At 37.7% G+C, this 26168-nt stretch overlaps 1 protein-coding gene across 2 annotated transcripts in view; it reads right to left on the bottom strand.

Moving 5' to 3' along the window:
* The window catches only part of POU6F2 (POU class 6 homeobox 2), a 313847-nt gene that overhangs the window by 239519 nt on the left and 48160 nt on the right, over positions 1-26168 (bottom strand). For both annotated transcript variants that reach the window (XM_009462403.2, XM_087737877.1), the window contains exon 2: positions 12900-13071. In XM_009462403.2, the coding sequence (XP_009460678.2) occupies positions 12900-13071 (172 nt within the window). The remainder of the gene's footprint in view (positions 1-12899; positions 13072-26168) is intronic.

Raw genomic sequence — 26168 nt, forward strand, 5'->3', positions numbered from 1 at the left:
ATTTTTTTAAAATGTGTTTATTTCATCTTTATCCATCCTTTTTTAATATCTATTTTTGTGTAGACTTTAATAATGCAGATATTACTACAGTAGTACATATATATAATTTATAAATAAATATACATATATTGGGGATGCATGCTTAAAAGCTTGTTACTGACAGGGGTTTACAATCAAAAAAGGTTGGTGACCACTGCTCTGCAGGTGCTATTATGGTTTACTCGAGAACACTGTCACACCAAATTATTTTGCTAGGATTAATAAAATTGCCTTTCAAATGTTGTCTCTAGTAATTAGTACTTTCATCATTAACCTAAGCTGTATGAAAAGAACAACCAAAAGAACTGCTTCTGCAGACATGTCCCCTTCCTTCCTTTATGTGTCTCTAAAACACAGAACAACCACCCGTCAATTCACTGAAAAAGTGATCATGAGTAGCACATATAATGCCATATTGTAAGTTTGCAGGATGAAAAGGGGAAGGAAGAGACTGGAAATGCATCCTCAGGCAGCACACATTATCACAGCTCTGGTTTCCAGAAGAACATGGTCCACAACAGCTGCCCGCACAAAATTGAATGGGATACAAAGAGGGCACCAAACATCCATGTGCCAAATGAAATATCTTATGTGACATAATTTAAATATCATCTCTAGGTAGCTCTACTGGTGTTGTACTATTTTAGTCTGTACTTAGGTATGCCTACATAAGCTGTTAAAATTATTCCCTTTATATTGATATTTTGCTGAATTCAGCCTCCTAAATCCTTACCCAAACAAAACTTCCCAGGATGAAGTCACCAGTGACTGAAATCCTAACGAGTCTGAGTGGGCCAAGATTTCACCCCTGGAGCTCTTGAATATCCCACTCTCAAAGGGGAAAGGGGAGGTGAATGCATTTTAAGGTTATATTAAAACAATGCCACTAAGAATAACTCACTGTTCAAAATATTTGCTAAATAATAGAGTGTGTGTTGTTTTAAGCAAACTTCCTTTTTTCTTTAAAAAAGATTTTTAATGCTTCAACAGTGTATTACTAAATAAACTGGCAAAACATCTCAGAACTAACATAAACGTGCAATTTTAATGCCGTCTAATCACACAAATCAGCACAAGATTTTTGTTCTTGTGCATGACCTTCTTCAAATTATCCCTCCATTTTGGCTGAATCAGAATGAGCGTGGGCTATTTGATAAAAAACACTAAGTGTGTGAAATGAGGGGCCCTCATCGCTTCTGCCAGACTCCTCTTGACAGAATGATGATAGAAGCACCACATCCCTGGGAGAGTAAATGCAAACTGACAAGAGATGAGCCTTTAGATGTTGAATATAATCTTGAATTGTGCTTGAAGTGTCTTATTATCTTGTCTTTTGATGTCTGAAGGGGTGGCTCATTGTTAGAAAAAGGAAAGCCCTTGCACATCTTTGCCATCTTTAAAAATTGTTTGGCCTTTAACAACTGCTTTTCCAACTAATGTCCATTTCTCCTGACAATAAATATGGCAGGTCGTCAGCAAGTGACAAACAATTTACTTTACATGCCAAGCTTTTATGGTTTTTGAGAGCTCATGTAGAAGCATATTTTAAAAAGCAGTAGGAAATTAGTACCATTACAAATGTTAAGATAGCTGTGTGTGTGTAGTTCACTGTGTGGTTATTCATTACTGCTACGTTTCTGTTTTAAAGTCCTGTCTTTCCTGTATTCAGACTGCTGTTAAAGTTCTTTATTTATCATTGACTAAAAATAGTCAATGAAAAATAAAGAGCAAGAAGCAATTTTCTTCTGCTCTAAAAAAAGCACCATTATAGATACAGTACATGGGTAATGCATAAAATCATATTTATTAATCATAAAAAAATCAATATCAGTAGTGGTATGGCACAGTTTACCTGTATTGCAGACCCTCACAGCACATCACTATTTTTTCTACCTTCAAGCAGCTCAACTTACCCCCCCCCCCAACTTAAAAGTTTAATGACGAATCAGATCAATATGATTCCTTAGCAACTAAATCACAGGCGCACTAGTTTTTCCTGTCACAGTACCAGTTTTGCGAAAGCAGTCAAGTTCTTTTTTCAGGTCTCCGTCACTCTGAGAATCCATAAGAATTCTCAAATGGATCATAAACTGTTACAGGGTTCAGGTTATTGTATCATTATAAAAACGTATTGATACAGTACAGATGACAAGACATGCAGCTCTTGTGCTAGTCCATTACAACCATCTGAATACCATAAGAAATATCAGATACAAACAAAATAAAACAGTCAGCGGTAAGCTGTCTTTTAGGGAACCCTTTTTTTTTTTTAACTGGTTTAAAATACAGTATTTAAATGAACCCACAGAAAAGAGAATGCAAAATCAGAAGAATAGGTTATTAAAAATAAATAACCAAAAACCTGACCAGAGCCTAGAGATTTAATTTTTTTTTAATCATTGCAAGAAAGGGCCTCATTCTGCTCCTTCTGATAAGCATGACTGTTTTGTTCCTGAGTTTTCAGATAGAGTATAAAACAAAATCCTCCCTCCACCTCCCTTCCAGTACAGCCCCAGACAGCCCCACCGCCACTGCCAGGAAGGAGGATGCGCCGTGTGTTGTAACATGCCAAAAGCACACCAGGCTTTACACCAGATGGGGGTCTGCCGCCACATTCAAGCTTGAAATATGTGAAGTGCTATTCAAAATACACCAGCCATCACTTTACACAAATGAGACAACGGCAACGTGAGGAAGGCTCAACCCCCAAACTCAATCCCTTTGAGGTCCAGGGTCACAAGCCGGAGTCCCGCAAATCCAAAGTTGCTCATTGACTTGGACATCTCATCTGAGTAAACCTTTGCATCATCTGGTCCCTCTTTTATTCATTGCCTCATAAAAGCAAAGAGATGTGGGGGCTGGGGGAGAGTGAGCAGGACCAGCTGATTGAAAGATTTTTTTTTTTTGTCAGCAACTGTTATGAGAAGGTTCACTGTGCTGTATCCATGCAGTTAAAATAAGGAGACTCTGAAAGCAATGCATCAAATCCCAGCAACAGAGCCACACAAGAGTTTCCTTCACACTCTTCATAACAGGGGGGAAAAAACCACAACTACTCAAATGACTTATGCAGATGCTTTTCTTACTGGATATTATAATTAAATGTACTGTGCTTATGAGAGTAAAGAATATTCAATTAGTAGAAAAAATGTTTTTAAAATATTTTCATTTTCTGCTTTCTTCCAGTTGTAAATTTCATTTTTCCTTTGGAGAGATTTGTGACTTGCAGTCCCAAATATTTATGATTTCAGGCAAGGAAGCATAAGAAAGGAGGGGAAATACCAAGCCTGTACATTTACAATCACCTTTGAGCTCATATATATCTGTCCAATTTCCACCCCCCCATCTTAATCACTGCTGATTTTTCTAGTCATGTTTTTGTTTCAGTAATAACTACCATTTATGGTCCTTAATTATTTTTGAATGCCTAATTATGATAATCTGCTCCACCTATGTCCCATAAACATCCGCTAAAAGCTTCTCCACCTTTATGGAAGCTTTACATAGGTTCTGACACCGACACACCATCTCTGCCCTGCAGCAGGTCGGATGCCGTTCCTGCCACAGCTACTGCCTGTTTCCCCACGGCATAACAGCGGAGGTGGAGTCGCAGAGCCTTTGCAATACATACGCATACCTGCATGGTGTAACAGAAGCCCACAGTAACCCTGGGACTGGTTCAGTATTTCATCTTTTGTTAAATATGAAGGCAGCATAATTATAGACTGGTTGGTCCTTCCTGTCAGCACATTTGCTTAGCTGATTTCAGTTGCAGAACACGGGAAGCTGTAGAGCAGTGACCACATTAGAGAGGTGGAGGCCATGGACTGGCACGCAAGTATTGATAGGACGAATACCCTGTTGAAATCTATGGTCTTCCTGTGTACATGCTGGACGGTCACCTGAGACCTGTCAGAATCTGGCCTCATGTTTATTCAAATCACTGAGCAAACATGACATCTCTACACCATGTGAATAAATCCTAATTGTATGCAAAAGAAAATATAAAAACTGTCCCATATTGTATTTGCTCAAGAGATTAGACTGAATTCAAATGATCTTTTTTCCTTTCCAGTTAATACTGTGCTATCTCAAGAAATAATTACACATACTTAATAGTACAATATATTAAAGTATGCCTTAAGGTATATTTACTGAAAAGCAATTCTGGATTTTTGATTAAACACAGCTTTTAGATCCTCCTCTTCAAGGAACAAACCAACCCCAAACAGTAAGCTTCAAACAAAGCACGGAAACCTAAAGCAGACCTCGACAGCACGGAAGCAAAATGCACTCGAGTAGACCTGAGCAACAACTGCCCGCGCACAGCTGTATACGCTTCCAGCTGTGCGCACACACCAACGAGCAGCAGAAAAGAGGGGAACGGCTCCAAACCTGGCTGTAAGGAAGGAGAGGGGCAGACAGCAAAGGTGGCACTGTTGCTTTTACTGACCCTCTACTTTACAAGCCTTGGCATTTGTGGTGAGAATAACAGGCTAGGCTGTGTGTCCAATGCAGTCTGGGAGAGGACTTCCTTTATCTTCTGCTGGAAGGTGCTTGACTGCTAATAATTCTTTATTTAACGACTTAAAAACAAGATTTTAAAAATCAGGATTATGTCAGATAGGAGACGGAGCTAGAAAATGAAAATGATTTAATAGAATCTCTAATGGTTATCAAACCATACAACCACCACCTGAACTGAAAAGCATAAAGGTGTTTTTAAAAGCTAGTATTAATGTGCTTCTATAAACTCCATGCTAGTTTTCAAAGTAGTAATCTAATGATAGATTGCTGTAGACAATACTTTTTTTTATTGCATTAAAATAATTTACATCTTACTCCAGTCACACTGGCTGATAACTTTCATATATATATTAAAAATATATATTTAACTTTTGTAATCACTTTTTGTAATCACTTTCAAGTAGCATGATTGCTCTGTTTCCTGAAACGTAACATTTTCCTTTAAGACAACTTCAAACTGTTCAGGAATTAAAATGATGGTTTACCTTTCTGAAAAGAAAGGACATCTGATAAGAAAAACAGAACTCCCACTCTCCCAACAACTCTTTTTGTATATTCTAAAATAAAAGCAGAAATCCAAACTACTTTTAGGAATAGACAAGCAGTAGTTTAGTGTTAAACAAACACATTTTTAGAGTGGCAGGGGGCGTGGGTTGTGCATTGATTTGGTGGATGTAGATATCCCTGGAATATCTAGAGAACGAACCCAATTTCAGTCTCTCTGAAAACAGCAGGTTTTATTTAGCCAGACAGGATGAGGTATTATTCTTCTTTAGATGACCTCTGCTTCCAAAGTAAAAAGGCTTAGTCCTGCTTCCGAGAGCATCAAAGCAGTATCACAACATAAAGCAGGACATGTCACAATACGAATCTTCCTTTGTTTCATATTGATTTTGATTTTTATATGGTGGAAAAAGATAAAAATGAGACTTCACCCTAACAAATATCAAACCATTTCCATGACAAAATAATATTCCTGTTGAAACCCACAAATTATGACACATTTAATTTTATTCTGCTTTTGCCCCTGTTCAGCATTAATTTTCTCATTTAGTTGTCATTTTAATGTAACTTCTACCACTGAGCTCATCAGAAATGATTTTGTAACTAGCAAAATCATGTTATTTTGGTAGTACTAACAGTAGTTCTAGCAGTAGTCATACAAAAAGTCAGAAAATAAACCATTAATGGAAGAAATATTAATATACTGAATACGCAATTAAATCGAAGCATAAAAAGCCATAAAGCTGATCTTCCCATCCTCTGACCATCTCTCCCCAGAAAAGGGACCACAGGTGATGGATGCAACAGAAGAAACAGCTTAGCGAGGAAAAAGAATTAAAACAAAGAAGAACCCACAAATGTCAGAAAGAACAAAACCTAGGAAGACAACACAACAAGGAAAACCAAGTGCTACATAGGATATTAAAGAGAAAAACGATCCACAGGAGAATGGCAACTGTTACTATGAGCTTCCTACAGCTACCTCTGCCTTTGGATATTTTTTAAAAAATTTATTAACCTGACAGCAGGAAACTTTATACAGATTGCCCCCTGACAGGGTGCCAGCTTGGTATAAGCACTTGCTATCTCTTTGTTTAGCATAAGGAAATCAAGAGAGGTGTTAAGTGGTGCCATGTGCACATTTGGGCAAATCTACCTTCGCCTCCATCTGCCTCAGATTTCCATGGAGAACTTGCTTAATCATGTGAAGTCCAACAGAAACATCCAATTTTCCTTCCTTCTCTTTTCTACATTTGCTTCCTTTTTAATGTGCAAGTGTCTGATCTATTATTAATCTCAAAACACAAACTGGCAAGGATCTCAATCAAAGAAAGTAACAGTGCTTTCACAAATTACCTGTTTACTGTCTAGTAGCCAGTAAGTCCCCTTTGAAACAGCCAGCCATTTGTGTTGCTTTTAAACAAGTTTGTTTGTTGTTATTTTTATAACTTCAAAGACAGGGAGAAGAAAGATTAACTAATTAAAAATAAACTATTTGTCATTCAGTCATACCAATTACATACTAGGATTTAATTCTTTTTTTCCTTCCCTCTCTAATGTTAGTTATTCTGTATATAACTACAGAAAATCAGGCTTCAAACCTCATTTAAGAAACACAACATACACTTAGCTCAAAAAATTTTAGCAAAGTAGTAATTAGAAATGCATGAGAACAAACAGAATTGTCTTTAAAAAAAACACAATTACCTTTCTCTGTACTCAAAATAGCTTTTGTTGTTTGCTTGCTTTTTTTAAATAGGCTGTCTTTGTCACAGCTCAGGCACAGCAATAAGAGACTGATTTATTTCCATACAAGCAAGAGAATTTATAAGTGGGGCTGCAATATTTGCCCTTCATCAGCCCAATATTGCTTTCATCGAAGGTTAAAGGAGTAAGACTCCAGCCTCCTCAGAGCTGGAATATACGTGCCAGCATCAGTACCACCACTGCCTGAGCTACCTGCAATACCTAGGCACAGCAGGAACGCTGAGCTAAGGATGGATTTTCTATCTTAACCATTGCATCGTGCTTTGTTTTTAAATAGTCATAACATCTTTTTAGGCTTTAATGGGCATTTACTCCCCAATCACAAGTGCATCCCCCACTGACTTTGGTAAGAACTCCGCCAAGGAATCAGACAATAACATTATTCAGAGTAGTTATTCAAGTCCCTAACTGTTTGCAAATACCTATTTTAAAACACCTATGTCAACTATATCCTTCACAGAAATAACAATCACGTAGCCAGATCTTCAGCTTCTTTGAAAACTTATTCGTTAATTGAGCAAGACACCACTACATTTTAGAAAATGGATTTACAAGCCTGTATAATGACCCGGTTCTGTAAACATGCCACCCATTAACATTCCTCATTGACAGTCTTTGTAATGAAATAGTGCTCCTAATCCACAGATTAGTTGCTTTAATAAAAGTATGACATATTCAAGCACTAGCAGGATCGTCCTATGGCCCTTATGGATGGCATGGATAACCAATAGTGTCTCAGAACAAAGCATCCACAATGTGGAAATTACTGAATAAAATTATGTGAAGAGACAGGAATCTTTATATGCAGATTAAACATATTTCAAACATTTGCTAGACGTTCACTAGAGCTTTAAAATGCAGCAAGAGCGACTAACGCATCGCTTTCTTTCACTGAAATTACCAAACCTTATCAAAGTGTCCCTGACAGGCAGAGATCTTGTAGGCCTTTAAAATTTGAGGATATAACCAAAACACTGAGAATCATCCTTAAATACACTGATGAAAGGAAAGCTCTTAGTCTGAAGGCCTTTTTTTCCCCCCACAGGCTAGACACACTGTTAATGACGATAATGTGAGCTTCCTCACCGCAACCTGGCAACGACCTCTGCTCTGACCTGCAGAGACCACTGTCTCAAGAGGTAAAAGACAATTTAGTCCTTTATCCTTTGTAACTGAAATGACTCCAGTGCCATAAATTCTAATCAAGGCAACTCTGTTAAAAAAAAAAAAAAAGAGAATATTAGGTAATGTATGTTTCCTTAAAAAGCAATACAAGGGATCTACTAACAAAACACAATCAGAAGAAAAAAAAAAAACAAACAAAAAAAAACCAACACACAACCAACTTCCACCCTGTTCTGCTACAGCATATATGTGTATGCTTATACAGAAAGATGCATGCAGTTCTGAAACATGGGTAACAATATGGGAAAAGAAAACAAAATCCCAAAGCCAATGGAGAGGTTTGAAAATAAACCCTTGTTTATGGAAATGCGTGCAGATTCATTTAACTTGTATATCCCCACGCCGTATTTCAAGCATACGGAGCATTATGAAAAAAGCAAAAAACTGGTAGTGAACCAAACGAAACCACAGTCTTCAGATCCAGCACAGGAAACCTAAGATTTAATTTCACTAGAACAAAACATTGCCAGCAAAAAAAAAAAAAAAAAAAAAAAAAGGTTAGCAGTCAATTTTTTGCTGTCCTGCAATTATTAAATAGGAAACACTTGTGCTCCACAATTATAGGCCTGGTCTTGCACTCGATATATACTTACAGCTTTATTTATTTCAATAAGTTTGATGCGTAGAACTACAGGCTCAATCTCAAAGAGCAACTTTTTATAATACAGTAAAATTACCTTAACATGCAAGTGCATTCCCAGCTTTCTTTTTACCATCATCTAATTATGTCATAAATTACCTTCAATTAAGGTTGAATTAAGGACTGGATCTAACTCCAGGAAAGCCAGCCTCAGTCCACAGGGGCTTTTGGTGCTTGGACTAGCCACTTCTTTCCTGGGATTTTTACTGTACAGAGAATTTTATGCATGACATATCCCCGGTGTCTATACCAACTTTTGAATCTCAACAGTTATAATATTACACAGCTAAACATAAAGGGGTTCTTTTTTCCTTACTAAGATTTTTTTTTCAGACCAATACTTCATAACTTATTCTAAACTTGTTTAAAGATATTGTATAAAATGGCAACTAGGATTAATTAATTTAGGATCAAATTCCAATGTGCTTATGCAAGTGAAGCTACTACGTAGCATTAAGAAAAGCTTTCTCTAGTAAGAGTCACAGCATTTGGCCTGGGTTACTATTTAGAAGCATATTGCAGAGTTAGACAAGTTGATCTGAAAATAACACCGCCAGGAATGTCAACAGCCTGAGTCAGTTTTTCTGTTTCTTAATTACATCATATGATTAAAAGAGGAGATACTGCTTCAAAAATATTTTAAAGAGTAAATAATACACCATAAGATCTCTTGCAAAGCAACTTCGCCTCACATTGCTCCACAAAACTGCGATTTCTGTAACTGAAACACTGTAGCTGTGCTAACTCCACACTTCAAAACTGTACTTCTGAGCTAATGTGTTTCAGGACAGAGCCGTTTACCAACATTTTGCACTTCAGAAAGTATTTTTCACCATGTTTTTTTCTCCCTTCTTGTTTCACATCGTTTCAGTATCAAAAGTCTTTTGGATGCAGGTATGCAGATGCCAAAAAGTCCACTGATACAAACGCACAAGCAGAGGATTACAGACGCAAACCCCCAGACTACAGGACAGCCTTTTCTTTAAGAAAAACCCAAAATCAAAACAAAAACACAACAACAAAAACCCAAAACCTAGCCACCAAGAGAAAGCAAGCAGGCAAACAACAAGCAAGCACAACCCCTCTAATCACAGCTGCTCCCGTCATCACTCACAGGCAGCAACTGCACCACAGTGACAAAGTGCATCTTCCCAGACACCTGTGCACCAGTTCCAGGTGGGAGCTATTTCCGATCATCAGAAACTTATCCCAGCTCGTCCTGGTATTTGAGGCCCAAGGAGCTGCAGCATTCACCTGCTTTGTCACTGATAGCAAAGCATCCGTAAGAGAAACAAAAGTTTACTGCATATCTTCCCAAGTCAAAAGTAAGTACAATTAATTGTACTCCTGCCCTTTCCTCACCTGCAACAGGGACTGTTATTGAAGAGCTGCCATTTTTATGATTAATTGTGCTTGCTGCTACCAAAACAAAAAATACCCACTCTATGATATGCAGTGAAACACCAAAACGAGCAAGTTTGAGAAAAAGGAGGTGGATTTTAGGAAAAGGTACAGGTGAGCAATGCAGGTCCTTGCAGAAATAAACCCATCCATCAAAAGAAGCTAAGCAGAATGTGTCCGGTGAGAAAGAAGAAAGCTCTTCACATGTAATCATTCACCTCTGTTCATCTCTATGAAAATAAGGCTTGTGAAATATTGTCAACATCAACGAGACACTCAAATACTGCACATTCATTCCAACTAAATCAGTACATGATTTTCACAATTTTTTCAAAAAAACGTGAAAGCAGCAGTGTAGAAAAACTTTCTTCTCTATGGACCAGTCTCCTCCCCATAACTTTCTAAAATGCTCCTCCCTCTCCTGCTTAACAGATTTTGGGCAAATTTTCACACAGCATGTATTAAAAGTTATATGGTGAAAAGAAAATTATTATCTCTGCTCACATGAAAGAAAGTTGGAGGAGAAAATTGTCAATCTCTATGCCATCACGTGTCAATAAGTCCACAAATAATTTAATTTCAGAGACTGCAAGGAAAGGCCCAAAGTATGCATTCCTAACATGCTATTTGTAACATTAAACAAAAAGAAACAGCTACAGAATAATACTCCGTATTTATGTATCAAAGCTTTAAACAAAACTGTTCTTAATTATTTTAAATGCTTACTGCAAATCTGTCTTAAAGGATGCATCCATGACATAAAGGGTAATCACCTTTATTTTAAATTTGTAAATGTATCAAAATAGCCCCACTGTCCTTTCTTTTATGTCCTCAAAGTTACTAAAATTAACTGACAAGGGCTGCTGTGAAAAGATCTGTAGCATCTGTCATAATTCTAACAGAACCTCGATAAACGGTACATAAGTTCATACTGAGGCAGTTGAACTATTTCACCTACTTTTGTTTACTTGGGAACATCTTTTTAGCAGTATAAGAATCAAGCTAGCAAACATCTTACACTTACCAATAGAAACAGCACAATATATTAATTTGTAGCTTTTTTATATTAGTGCTTTTAGGGATGTAAATTATATTTGCAGTTCAGAAGGAGACAAGATATTGTTGCACATCATTTCTATATTCCACACGGCGACTCTAATGAAAGTGTCTGTGTATATTTCACTATCACTGTAGAGCATCCAAATGGCAATGGCTCAAAAAAATATCTTGCCTTTTATTACAAGACTTGCCTGATCTAAAAACAAACAAATAGACATTTCACTACCCTCAAATTAAAAGTCTGGTTTTTGTTTTGTATATGCCTTGCTATATTTAACAGATGCACCCTAAACATTTGAGCAAATAAAATACATAAACACAGCTGAAGATATTTATACTACTCTAGACAACTAATAGCCCTCTGAATTTTAGACATTACAATTCTTTCCTGGATGAAATGGACTAAAACAATTATTATATGCTTTTTGAACATTCAAACTGCTAATGGAAATTATGCTTTCCATGGAAACAAAGATTACTAAGAGGGTGCTTAAAGATGGATGTGATATTCAGTAATGGTCATTACTGTAATCCAGAAATTAAATTTTAAGATTTTTTTAATTATTACTATTTTCTGATATCTGTAGTGAAGTTGTTTAGTAAAATATTTTGTGCTATATCTTTTAGCAAGGGATAAAGAACATTTTAAAAGAAAATTGCGTGTATTCTTTTGTTTAAAAAAATCTTGCAGCTCTTACTGTAGCTGGAATACTGAAATCTGACCACTGCTACAGATTTCCTTACAGATTATGAAATCAAAACTTGAATCTTAGAAAATGGGCTCTCACCCTCTCTCCCTTAAAGCTGCATTCCCTATAAACAAGATCTTTTTCCCTTTAACTTCCACTTATAGGATCATGTAAAGTAAGGAAATGCTCCATTTCTATTAAGGTTTGTCTCAAATCATAAATGAAAATAATTAAAGGAACTCCTTCAGGAGAGCAGTCCCTCTAAACCCAAAATGTCACTATGTACCATACAGTGCTGCTCCAGCTCAGACATCTATCAACATCTATCACTCAAGCATGCGCCTCAACAACTCTGCTCCCTTTTCTGATTAGAGATCAGAGTTGCTCGAGTTGGCTTACAGGGTGTCATCCGTTTGAATGACAGATGTCTGTGTTGGAGTGCCACTCTTGCTGCTTTTGTTTTGATTGTGAAAGGTTACACTTCTCTGGCACAATTTAGACTATTTAAAAATAAATAAAAATTCAAGAGGTAATTTCTCTTTGCACAGGCTTTAGAAGAAATATTTAATTTCTAATTTAAATTCCAAAAACATTAGCTCCATGTGCACTACCCTTGGTAGCCTTTGTTTACTCAGTACAGAGCGTTTATGGGAATGTTTCAGCTCTCTTCAGCCAGCTTCATCTTTACCACATAAAACGATAACTTTTCAGTTGAATCCAGCCTTAGAAAAAGCTGGTAGCACATGAGACACATCAGCGCCTAACACAATAAATGTTAATGAACTGCTCCAAGAAAATTATCTCCCTTCTATTTTTTTTACATTAGAGACCATGGATCAAAAGAAAACATAAAATGTCTGCAACTTGCATAAAATAAGTTCATTGTTGACAAAAGTTTTCAGGACTGACGCTGTCATTCTGGTAACCAGTTGCAATGGGAGCAGAGGGCTGTACGCCTGCACGCTCCAAGCTACTCCTTCGTACTTCCAAGAAAATTGAGCAAACGAAAAAAAAAAAAAAAGAACAGGGGGAGATTGCTCTTCCGGACAACATGGTAGCAGTGAAATGAAATACCTAGACAGACTTACCGAAGAGCTTGCTGGGAGTGTCCTCGCTGTCATTTGATTCCACAGGCGCAAGCAGGGGCTCATTCAGCTCGTTGTCTGAAGTAGCTGCCTTGTCCTCACCTCTCAACTCTGCATTCATTTCACTCCGCAGTGACAGCAAGGGCTTACTGACTTGTCCAGCTATCATTGGATCCTAGGATGGGGGGGGGGGGGGGAGGAAAAAAAAAAAAAAAAAAAAAAGAGTGAGGGAAAAAAAAAGTGGCAGCTTTGGTGTGCGTATACTCTCTCTTCCACTCCCTCCCTCTCTCACACACACACATACACACACTCTCTCTCTCTCTCTTATCTCTGGCTGCTCCTGCTGTTATTGCTGGCTGCAGTCAAGTGAAGAGCTATTACAGATCCAATGAGTTTTCCATTACTCCCCACCCTATTAAAGCTCAACTAGCATGTGAGAGATTCAGGATGCTTTGGAGAAAAACTTCTATGAAAGCAACATAACCAACACAGCTTTAATTGTGGGATGTGCTTTTTTTTTGTGTGTATGTTTTTACACCTCACCCTGTCCTTAACGTAGTAAGAAAAGAAATTCCTGTATGCTCCAACGCCACGGAAGAGGAGCGCCGCTCCACAGTGATTTAAAGAGGCATCCTCAGCTGTACAACATTAACAAAATACACAGTTTCTAGCATTCCAGCATTTCTATGAAAATACACAGCAGCAAATAACCATTTCATTACATATATTTGACAGAGATACAGATTTCTTCTAACTATTCCTGTCTTTGGGATACTATGCTCCAAAAGTCCGTAAACACACACAAACACACATTTTTCTTTTGAAAATAAAAAACACAAAAACCATTTTTTAAAAGATAAAATTAGGGAAGATACTTACACAAAGAGTTTGCAATTATTCTTGTGTTTGCGACATTATATCCCCCGTAACACATTACACATATATATATACATTTAAATTTTTTCTTGATGATTTGGATCTGTTTTATCTTCTGCTCATTGAGGACATTTGGGGGTCAGGCATTATTTCCAAGCCCACTCTATTATTCCGTTTGCAAACTAACAGGCACAATATCATGACAGCACGGAAACCAGAGTAAAAAAAACGGGAAAGGAACAAGTGACCTTGTTGCGCTCTCTGGCAGCTATTTATTGCAAAGTTCATGCCTAAATGGTTCTTATGCAGAGAACAGGTGACCAGCGAGCAAGTAGGTTGGTTAGCATGTTCCCTCTGTCCCGTCCTCACATTGGTCGATGTTTGCCTATGGGTTTTTTAATGTATTCATGTCTGAAAAGTGAATTTGATATGACACATGATAATCTATGAAAATGTTAATCAATACAAATAGTTTAAGCTGTCATCAAATGCACTTCTTTAGTCAATACTCATATCGCTGAAAACAATGTCACTGTCACCAGGGCTTAATTTGCACAACACTTAAATATTGGACTCTGTGCATCAATGCACTCCTCTTCAAATACTGTAGGTAAACACATTTTCTCCCTATTTAAGGCTGAAGCACTCAGCACGCATTTAGCTGAGCCGAATCCTCCCTTTTGAATACCTTGATAGGTCCACTGGAGGGCAAAATTAATACTTAATTGAATCTCAGAGTCATCAAAATAATCAATACTTTTTTATTATTTATTCTTTACAGTCTGTTGACTGTTTCAAACCTCTGAGGGAATGGTGGAAAGGATTCATGGCTTTGAAACACTGTCATTTAACAAGGTAATTTTCAGTGGGGCATTAGGGGTTGTGAAACATATAATAAAACAAAAATGGTGGCTTATAATAGGAAGAAAGAAAAGAATTATATTTCTGCCATCTAACAAAACAGGATAAATAAAAAAGCAAGTGCGAGAAGGAGAGGGAGAAAGGAGGGGGGAGAGGGAGAGAAAGACTGGCTTTTGAAGGGTTTTATCATATCAAGAGCAGAGCTGAGCTTTCATAATGCTGACATTTCTCATCCTGACAATCCTAAACAAGTGGAAAGGATGAGATCGCAGATATCATCTTTCATCACATTCCCCAGCTTAAGAACCAACATGACAGCTTCTCTCCCCTTTACACTGTTAATTACTAAATAAAATACTGCTCTCTGTCAGCATTAGATTATTGCAGATAGCAACCACAAACATTACTCCATTGTTTTGTTTTGCCCCCCGCCCCCCCTTTTTTTTAAGCCGGTGATACCTACCTTGAACTCTTCAGAAAATAAATTAGGCTTGTGTCTACATATTGTAAATATATGAAACATAATCAATTTAATCAATGTGGTCAATCCATGTTATTGTCAGGCTAAATTGCTGGTGATTTATTAACATTTCGTTTACTGTATTTATTAGCCAGCAACAATCTGAACATTTCTTAGATGTTTCTGGGGATGAAATAGAAGTTAAAAGATTTCTTTTGCAGATGCTGTAAAAAAACCTCTGACTTGTTTGGCCTCATATTCACACTGCATTATGGTCAGTCATTGACAGAGGCAAAAATTTTGTTTGTTTGCTTTCATATACTAAATAATGTTTTTTAGCAGATTTTGCAGCTAAAGGTCACTGTGAACACAAACAGCATTGTTTCAAAGTCTGGGCTGCTGCCCTCAGTTTCAGCTGTTCAAAACTAACATCAAGAGCGGTTCTGTGACAAATGTGAATCAGGACAAAATTTGACCCTTTTCAAAGTATTTTGGGGAGGGAACTAATCCTGTCCACAGAGCTACACTGCTAATCTAAGAACTAACAGCAACTTAATGGAGGATGCTGAATCAGTAGGCTTCTAGATTAAAGTCTCAGCTGCCAAATTTTGAAGTTGAATATATGAAAAATGTGAGGCAGAATAATGTAGGAAATGTGACAGCACTGGAAGAAACCTCAGCCCTTAGATGTTAGTGAATTCCCAGCAACTTCAACAGGGCCAGGATTTTACCTGTTATGTACATCAATAATTCGGCCTCATCTGGAGTACTTTGTTCATTTCTTGTTAGCCCATCTAAGAAAGATACATCAGAAAGAGAAGTGCAGTAAGAATGATAAAGAGATTGAAAGGATTGGGAATGTTTACAGAAAAAAGTGAATAAGAATGAGCATGATCAAAGTAGACAAAATAATAAATGGCAGGGAGAAAACGTAGATCAGGAACTCGTCACCCTACCTCATCTGAGGAGAAAAGGGGCCTCCACTGAAATGGAAAAGTCATAAATCTAATAATAATAAAGGATACTTTTTTCAAACAGTAAGCAGTGAAAACCCGCGGAACTCATTGCTGCAAGATATCACTGAGACCTGCACTGCAGTGAGCATCAATGTAGTTGCTTGCACAGCTGGGCAGACTCCTAGCAGTGAATTTAAAACAGCTTTGCAAACACAAACCCAAGGACTATAAAAACTGAAATAATATAAACTGCTGCCCCTTCCCTCAGACGGTACCAGAACCGGTAGTTAAGCCCCAGGGTAGCTCTCTCTGTCAGGTGGTGAATGAATGACAACTTTCTCTATAAGCAGACGGATTAGATACCGTCTAAAATTCTGGTCTACATGAAGACTAAATAAATCACTTAAATGATAGGTTGAGGGAAGGTTTGTTTCCTTCAAAGACATATTTTTAAAAAATGTACATTTTTTAACTTCAGGTTGTCTCCAGGCCTTCAATTGCTTTCCGTACTTAAGAATGTGTCTCTTCTGCAGTGGATTATGCATGATTAAAAACTATTATTTTTACGAAAAGCGTAATAAATTCTAATTCCAGTGCACAGCAAGTCCTTAGTCTGCAAAATCCCTTGGGGACCAGAGGGGTTGCTCCTATATTTCCCAATGGCCTCCTTAAAAAAAGCTCTGGAGTAGTTGCTATGCCAGCTGCAGATCCAGCAGCCTTCTCCTCCTCCTCTGTACATGTACAAACTCCAACCCAGTGAGGACCCACGACATTGGAGAGGATGCATTGAGGCAAGGAGTTGAGTGCGCATCTTTTGCGGATAGTCCCGTCAGGATCTGTTCTCCTCCCTGACCTGGATGTCTGTGGGCTTGATGCTCACTATTTGCTTTTTGGGAAGGTGTTAAAGGTCAGGTTACACTTTGCAGTGTAACACAGGATCTTCCATTGACTGACAGCCACACAGAAGTTTTAGCTTCTCATATACAAAATTGAAAAGCCTAAGAATGCATAAAAAACAGCAAGATGAACTTTGTAAAAAGAGTTTATATGCTTTAAGTAAGAAGCAAGGCTACCTAAAAGGGATATAATGCTTTAGAATTTCAGACGCCATTATAACCATAAGAACAAAGTTCTAGTTATGTGAGAACTAAGGAATTACAGTCCCCTTATTCAAAATACACCTGCATATACCACACATGTAGTGACAAATTTTACATGCGTCTCTTGCAGATACTCACAGAACTTGTCATCTATTTCTTGTCCAACTAGCACTAGTATTTCCAGACTTGCCTGTTTTCTATGAGATTTCGTTGACAGTTTTGTGCAGCGAGTGGTCCTCCATGCTGTGTCTCTCCCTTAAGGGTGGCTTATAGCTCCTGTAATTCAGCTGCAATACCTGCTACACCTCTGTTGAGCTCTACCACTCCCCGACAATTTAAACAAGCTATTGGGCTTCATTTAACAGTAAAAATCATGTGAATTTGCAAATGCAAATTGCAGTTCTGGTTACACACCCTCTTTTAAAAGCCAAAACCACCTTCTTAACTGCAGCACTGTATGAAGTACAAGAGAACATTTATCATTATGTTAAAAGCTTTGCCTCTGCACTTTAACGATAAAGGTTCAGCTTCTAAGCAAAACTATTTAGTAATCAAAGACAGCTTTTAAAGGAAACTATATAGTTTTTGTGTGAAACATGCCCGAGGCAGAAGTCTAAGAATGGGTGAACGAACTACTTTTATCCTTAATGTAGGACCTGGGTGATGATAGGGCTTTATAAAGGCTTCATGCACTGGTTTAGCCACTGGTCTAAATTTTGTACTTTCTGCACCATAAACGTTGTCGGTCTGAATTGAATTACTTTAATTAGGAGAAAAAGTATGATCCTTTGTTTTGCTTTTTATTTTGCCCTTAGTTTGAAATTACTTTGCACAGACTTTATTTCTCTGGCTTAGAAGTACTTGAAATTAATTTTCTGTTTTTTTTCAAAATATGAAATAAATCATGCCTTCCCTCCAGGATTCTGATCTTCCACAGACTTCTCTTTGGGACATACACAGTGCATACGTTTGAGCAAACACTCCAATTATAATATCAATAAACATAAAATTTACACTGTTCATACATTATTCTAATGACAACACCAGCTTTTTAAAATTTTTCATCAAGACAGAGCACCATCATAACCTTGGATAAAGCTATTCTAAGACATAACTTAGCTTACAGTTTTTGAGTGAGAAACACATTAGAAAGACTCTACTGGAGGGAAAGGATTTTATTTATTTTGTGTCAAGTACCAGTGAAATTTAGGATTACGTTCCTCTTAGGAACTAGTCCTTCTTCCTTCATCTTATTGCTTCTAGAGGTATTCATTTTTTTCCATAAATAATGATTTCTCATGGACAACCTTCTTTGATTCTTTCTCCTTTAAACATTGTTTTATCTGCTGTCACTAACGTGCTGATATTTCCACCCCTATCTATCCATAGTCTGGTTTAGGGAAACTACCTTGAATCAATGTTTTGTCCCCTGCTAGCCTCTGAGCATTGCTACCTGCTGGTTGTCACTTCCCCAGAAAAAGTTAAAAGAGAAAAATCTTCTCATTTTCTTCACAGCCACCTGTACCACCATCCTTAGATGGATGTTTCTATAAGCAAAACAAACAAGACTGCTGATATATGATCATTGATCTCCCTTCACTACTTTGATCTTGTACTTCTATTTACTGCATTACATATTTACTTATATTACCTGTGTTACTCATTTTTAACTTACTAAGATCTTCAGTATTGCCTCTCCTTCCTCCTGCAGCCAAAAGCTGATAGATCCCCAGCTTTTCTCACTCAATATGAATATTATCACCCAAAACAGTCTCCGCTTTTCTTCAGCTAGAATGGTATTTATTCTCCTCATGAAAATCTCTGTAGCAGAACATATAGTTCTTTTCTTCTCCCTTTTCTCAATACTAGCATGACTTTGGAGATTGTATTTTTCCAGTGATACTCATCTTCACATCTAGTGTCCAGGTTACAGTTAAAAAGGAGCATATTCTAGTTAAAAGTAACATAGCTAACCATTGCGTAATTATACTCATGTTATTAATAGTAGTGAACTTTAACAATTTAATTTGGAAAGTTAGAGAGACTGTCACTGCCCATAGTGCTTTCTTTCATTTAAATATTCTTCTCAGGTTAGGCAGTAATGCTAGGATGGTCTCCTTCCTTTATTTACTTAAAATTAAGTCCTCTGGAAATTGAAATGATTAGTGCTGGTTAGTATAACATAGCTTCTGACAGAAAAAGAGTTTTTCAGAAACTCATGGGGGTTTTAATTGTAGCTTTAGGAATCTTAAAGTTGAGTGAAACTTTTTTTTTTAAACTAAGTTTTATGTGGCAACGTCCCTTGAATTTCTGTGTCTTGAGGTTGATATACTACATGTTTTCAAATCATGCAAAAAAAAAAAAACCAACACTAAACATATTTACACACACACACTGAACTATTTTCCCTAATAAAAATGTTTCACATATTTCTTACACCTATTGAGAACAAGCTGAAAGGTTCACAAGAGAAGTCCTAGTTGGTTTGCTAGTCAGGTTGCTCTGCAACATGCTGACTAGAGGTTGCAGGATGGAAACAGACACACGGCAGCTGCACAGTAGTAAATGGCTAGGTCACCATTTCTTTTATCATCAGCTTGGGTTTATTGCTTTAAATGTACCCCAGTAGTCATGCTGCATGCTTCAAACAGGAAAGAAAGGCAAAGGATGCTGGTTTCACCATGGACAAAGTGAGGAACAACTATATCATTGTAGGAGACTGCTGCATCTCCAGTCCAGAAAAGCCATTTCTGGAACTGACTGGGAAAGAAAGACTTGCATGTGTGGATCCAGACTACGTGTTTTTCCTGACCCTCATGACACTTAGGAATCAGCAATGCCAGAGTACACACAGCATAGAAGCTTTACTCTATATGTTGCTTTCAACTCCTGGCGTTGACCTTAATGGTGCTGATCCAATTATTAATCTGATTTAAGAATCATTCTGCTCTTCTTATTGCACACCATTTCATCTTTAGAGTTGTCTACCACATACAGGGTGAAGCTATATAAAACTTTCCTCTATTAATTAGGATAACAAGAGTTGTAATTCTGGCCTTGGCCCGATTATAATGATTACCCATTTAAATGACATTCTGGCTTACCGGAAAGGAGCTTGTTTATCTGTGGACATGTAGCAGAAGTTTGTATGCATACAGAGGTCAAGAGCCAGAGAAGCTACTATTCTGTGAAGGTACCATGCTCCTAAAAACACGATAGATAACAGCGCACAGCCACCAGGAGAAGTAACAAGTCTTCACAGCAGCAAGAGAAAGCAGCCTTTCAGTTACAGGTTCTTGCAGCCACACAAAAGCCAACCCCATTTTTGAGAAACCAGAAGACCAGGCCCCTACAGATCATGACAGGACAAAGGTGGAACAGGCAGGAACATTTTTGACTGGGGCCAACATGGCAGAATAAGCCTTCAAGAGACTTTCCCACTCATTTCATAGAATCATTTAGGTTGGAAAAGACCTTTAAGATCATTGAATCAAGAGATTTCCTACTCTTCTGACATCTGGTCTCCCAAAAGGAGGAGATGACGTAGGAGAGCAATTACATCTGAAATTAGAAGATGGTTCCTGTCAGGAGTACGACTTTGACACATTTTCTTCATAGGAGTAGTGGATGATTCCCACTGCTCTGTCAGTTTTATTCTGCGGGGAGCCATGTCAAACATAAGAAACCATCCAGAAAATTATAAGCCTGTAAGAATAACTAGGATTTCCTAAAACTTGTATACTGTGGGGCCAACTTACCAGAAGACTTGGAGAAATTTCCATTATGAAGAGGAAGACATTGTCTTTCATTAAAAAAGAAAAACTAAACATTTCTGTAAAGTATTCAGGGAATACTCTTAGGGAAAAAATACCATTCTACTCTAATGTAATAAACACATATTGTAGCTGTCTAAAGGATCTTTGCTACCAAAACAAAAAAACTGCTCATTCACCCTGAAAATGATTTCACATTGGGTTGTTTTAGTCTCCACACTGGCCACCTAAAGGAGACACAATCCTGGTTACCAAGTCATTGCATTATCTTCACAAGTGCTCTTTCATAGAATCATAGAATCGTCAAGGTTGGAAGAGACCCTCAAGATCATCGAGTCCAACCGTTAACCTAGCACTGCCAAGTCCATCTATACCATGTCTTCAAGCACCACATCTATCCGTTCTTTAAATACCTCCAGGGATGGAGACTCAACCACTTCCCTGGGCAGCCTGTTCCAATGCTTGACCACCCTTTCGGTGAAGAAGTTTTTCCTGATATCTAACCTAAACCTCCCCTGGCGCAGCTTGAGGCCGTTTCCTCTTGTCCTATTTCTTATTAATAGGGAGAAGAGACTGACCCCTACCTCGCTACAACCTCCTTTCAGGCAGTTGCAGAGAGCAATAAGGTCTCCCCTCAGCTTCCTCTTCTCCAGGCTAAACAGCCCCAGCTCCCTCAGCTGCTCCTCATAAGACTTGTGCTCTAGACCCTTCACCAGCTTTGTTGCCCTTCTTTGGACACGCTCCAGCACCTCGATGTCCTTGTCATGAGGGGCCCAAAACTGAACACAGTACTCGAGGTGCGGCCTCACCAGTGCCGAGTACAGGGGGACGATGACTTCCCTGGTCCTCCTGGCCACACTATTCCTGATACAAGCCAGGATGCCATTGGCCCTCTTGGCCACCTGGGCACACTGCTGGCTCATGTTCAGGCGGCTGTCAGCCAGCACCCCCAGGTCCTTTTCTGCCAGGCAGCTCTGCAGCCACTCCTCCCCCAGCCTGTAGCGTTGCATGGGATTGTTGTGACCCAAGTGCAGGACCCGGCACTGAGCCTTGTTGAACCTCATACAGCTGGCCCCAGCCCATCAATCCAGCCTGTCCAGGTCCCTCTGCAGGGTCTTCCTACCTTCCAGCAGATCGACAGTTCCACCCAACTTGGTGTCATCTGCATGAGCCTGCCAGTTCCATAACTTGCCCTTTTTTTTTTTTTCATATATTTGCTCAATTTCTATTCTGAAGGGGCCTTAAGCACAAGACTTCTCTTTCCAGATGATCTTACTATATGTGTTAAAAGATCCTTCTAGAACCTACAGCATCCCTTTATCAACATAATCCTTCTGCTCTTCAGAGGAAGAACAGGCCATAAATGGCCTCTTTGGAACTAAGAAATGCAGTAAAACACTCCATGGATTACTTTCAGCTAGTCTTTCCTAGGTGAAAGATTGCTTATCAGGATTTCCACCACAAAGCATTCAAGTGATATTAATTTGGCCTAATCAGAATTTAAATATGGTATTATATACAGTTTCTCTATAATTTCATTTGTCAGGCTTTGTCTACCATGCATGCACCAGAAACTACTTTGGGGGAAGAAATATCAAAGCCAGAATTCAGTTAAAATTGCTTTCTCTTAGAAATTAGCACATCCAGAACCACACCAAAACCAAACTTACAATAATTTTTGAATGTTGATCGTGTATGAGTGAGAAACTTGACTAAACAGCATAGAAGGAACTCACAGCAATTGAAAGAGACTATCTTCTCTTAGTTAAACAAAAAGTTGATTTTACATAACATATCAGGATTTGCAAGTTGTAAAACAAAAAAAACCCATTAACTTGAATTTTTGAAAATCAGAGCATGGGTTAAACAGTAACCTAGCTCAGCAGTTAATTCAATTACTTGGATTTGATCTAGGAAAACCCAAATCAAATCTGTCTGTAGCAGGCCATGGACTCAGCCGTATCAGGAAAGTCACTTTCTGTTTTGGGATGGGTCTTCCCTAGCTCTCACCAGAAATTCTATCAAAGACACACGAAGTAATACCTTCAAAAGAAAATTTGCTGAAATGGGGACATAACAGTTTGAGTGCAATCAAGCAACCTTTTCTACTGAAAACTTTTTTTGCTGAAGATTTTTTTAAAGTAGTTCTAATCTAATTCCAGTTTCATCCAACTCTTTTTTTGAATGCCACTTTTAAAAACAGTTACAACCTACAATACAATACACAGTACAACCTAGACCACTTTGGAAATTGGGTATATAGTTTTGTAAACTTTTCAAAATCCTTTATAAACAAGGGTATAATACTTAAACAAAAAACACACCAGGCAAGTCAGGATTTCAGCAGACTATCACTATCAAAAATTGCTGGAAGATCTTCATTTCAATATCAAGTTGTTCTTTGTCAGCTTGAAGCAAGCGAGAAGGTCTGCCTTAAGTTCTTCTTCCTAAACAAGACTGAAGGCTTCCAAAAGCTGAATCCAAACTTAGGACAGCTCAGCCTTGATTTTATATATTATGTGATTAACAAGGTAGTCAGCTCTTATGGGTGCTTTTCATGGTGCTTACCTTAATACAGCATACTTGAATTCCAGTGACAAGTATGGGAATTACTTCTCTCACAGCATTTCTACTGATACCATACTTTCTAGGGTGGACCTTCAGATTTCCTCTTATCTACTCTATACATAGAATAAAATAGCAATAATGCCCATCTGTTGAAGAAACTGAAAGCTTTACCTGAACTAAGCCTCACAGACTAAAATGTTCTTTTCTTTTTCCAGATACTAGAAGATGCACTGCCATAAAATGTGCAGCTCCCAGGTTAAGAGTAAGAATCCCAAATAGTTTTCTTATGGTTCTCCTATGTTGACCTCATCTGACAGCAAAACCTGCTGTTATAACTGCTAAACATACTTAATAATGCCACAAATACTGCAGATCAATAGTGTTATGCTTTTTATATTTTCCAAGCATTTTCCATTGATAAATGAGTGCAATTTTTTTTAATCATTACAGAGGATCTTCAGGGTTACTTTTCTGCATACCAGGTCTTCATCGACACCAGTGTACCACATCTTTCTTTTCACATTGTGGATCAGAACATATTAATTTCTAATTAAATGTATTCCAGATTCAACATGCCTTTAACTATCATACAGCTTCACACTTCTAATATAGTTTGCATAAGGACTTGGTTTTCTTTAAGAACTTGAAGCCCAAAGGGTGCTTTGCCTTTTTGTTAATGGCCTTAATCTGCTGGAAGCTGCAGGTATACTTAAACTCCCAAACTTTCATTCATTATGCTAGGATAGGATACACCACACACAGTAACAGTATTATGTGTTGGACATATAGGAGGATCACTTCAATTCAGAGCAGTGTAACAGCAGCTTTTCTGTTTAATGCCTAACAACAGAAAAACAGCGTAACACTTACTGATCATTTTAGCAGCAATTACAGCAACTGGATTATCAATAAACAATGAATGAAGCATTTCTCAGATCTGCTAGTATTTTCCTACATGGACAATTCTATTCTTTATTAGATACTGTTTGGTTTGGGTTTGTGTTTTGGCTTGTGTTTTTTGGTTTGGTTTTGGGTTTTTTTGTTGTTGTTGTTGTTTTTTAAAAAAAAAAAAGCTGCCATGCAATGATTTACCATTGGCTCCCTATTGTTTCTTAAGGAAACTCCGTCTAAACAAACAGTATTTTAAGGCAGAATACCTGATTGGAGAGTAAAACAAAACATGCAACTACAGCAACACCTTGTTGCTTGCGCCTGTTATTTGCAAACTGGCCAACATCACTGAGCTGCTCGGTTTCACCCTTAAAGAGTAACTGTCACCACCAGAGTCACAAGTGCCATTGATTCCCTCTTCCTTCAACAGCAAAAAAATCTTTCCAAAGATCCTGCTATTGTTTATCACATACATATATAATGTATATACATATATGACGTATATAAAAAAGTTTTTAGCAGTCCTTATTCTCTTCCCGATGAAGCCATTTGGATTGCTGCCATCTACTTCAACAGGGACAAATACATACTCAATTCTCTGCATGAAAAATGACTGAGGTCTATGCAAGGGCCCTGATCTTCTTGTCACTGAAATCGATAACAAAACTTCAACAGGTAACCCTAAATGTAGTTTAGTTGTTTCAAAAAAGCATAGGTCAACACAAACAACCTCATAATATTATTGGTCTCAAATTACTTTTCAACCTGCTACAAACTCTGTTATTTTTAAAAAACAATGAATAAATGTCGGTTTTGAACATAAGAGTTTCTTTCGAATGATTAATATTATTTAGAGACATGGCATAACTTGCAGATTTTTTTGCAATATGTAGGATTACACAAAGTATGCATAACCCATGCACAAATAGGCATACCATTACAAAATCTATGTTTGGAAACATTAGCATACCAAAAATGAATATAAAAATATCCATTAATAACTTCAGTGATTAAAAAAATACAAAAATAAAGCAAGAAAATGCAGAATATAAGAGTTTTAATCACAATATCGCATTACTTGTTCATTATAACTTATTTTCATGCATCATTCTAAATGGAAATTAATATTGTGTTTGGCCTATATTTGGAAAAAAAAAAAGAGCATCCTTGCTTTTTACTTTCAAGAAAAAGCTAATTCCTATGTCCATATATATCAGTAGTTTTCTGAACCTAGAAGCTACATGTATTTACACAGTTTGTATATGCCAAGGCAAAGAGCCACTTCAGTTTCCTGCAGCAATCTTGAGTATAGTAGTACAGCTGTGAGAACATGCCAGTATTCAAACGACCTTCGCCCTCCCTGTTAGTGCTCTTTTAATGAAAAATAGCCATTTCTTTGTGGGAGAGGACATTTGCCACCAGGTGGTTAGAGTAGGAGGGCTGGCAGCTTGGAAGCTCAATTTTGCCACTGAACCTCTATGCATTGTTGGCCAAATCACCTAATCTCTATAGTCTGTTTAACAGATTTGCAAAAGAGACATCAGGTTAAAGGTGTCTATTTTGACTTTTAAGCGTTCCTGTAAAAATGTGCAAAGTAAGCTACCCTATCCCCACAGAGCCTCTACTGAACTCTTTCTTGTTCTATGCTTTTCTAGAGTTTAATAATATCTAACTTGAAGTTTCATAAAAAACTACTTTCCTCAAACAATACTTATGAAATTTTAATGATAGTTACTGTTTGGACACTTTCCACTGTATTTAAGTGGCCCATTCTTAATTTTTATCCC

The sequence above is a fragment of the Nipponia nippon genome, unplaced genomic scaffold, assembly GCF_047370975.1.
Source record: "Nipponia nippon isolate SJK-2023a ecotype South Korea unplaced genomic scaffold, ASM4737097v1 scaffold_1, whole genome shotgun sequence".
In the NCBI taxonomy this organism is placed as follows: Eukaryota; Metazoa; Chordata; class Aves; order Pelecaniformes; family Threskiornithidae; genus Nipponia; species Nipponia nippon.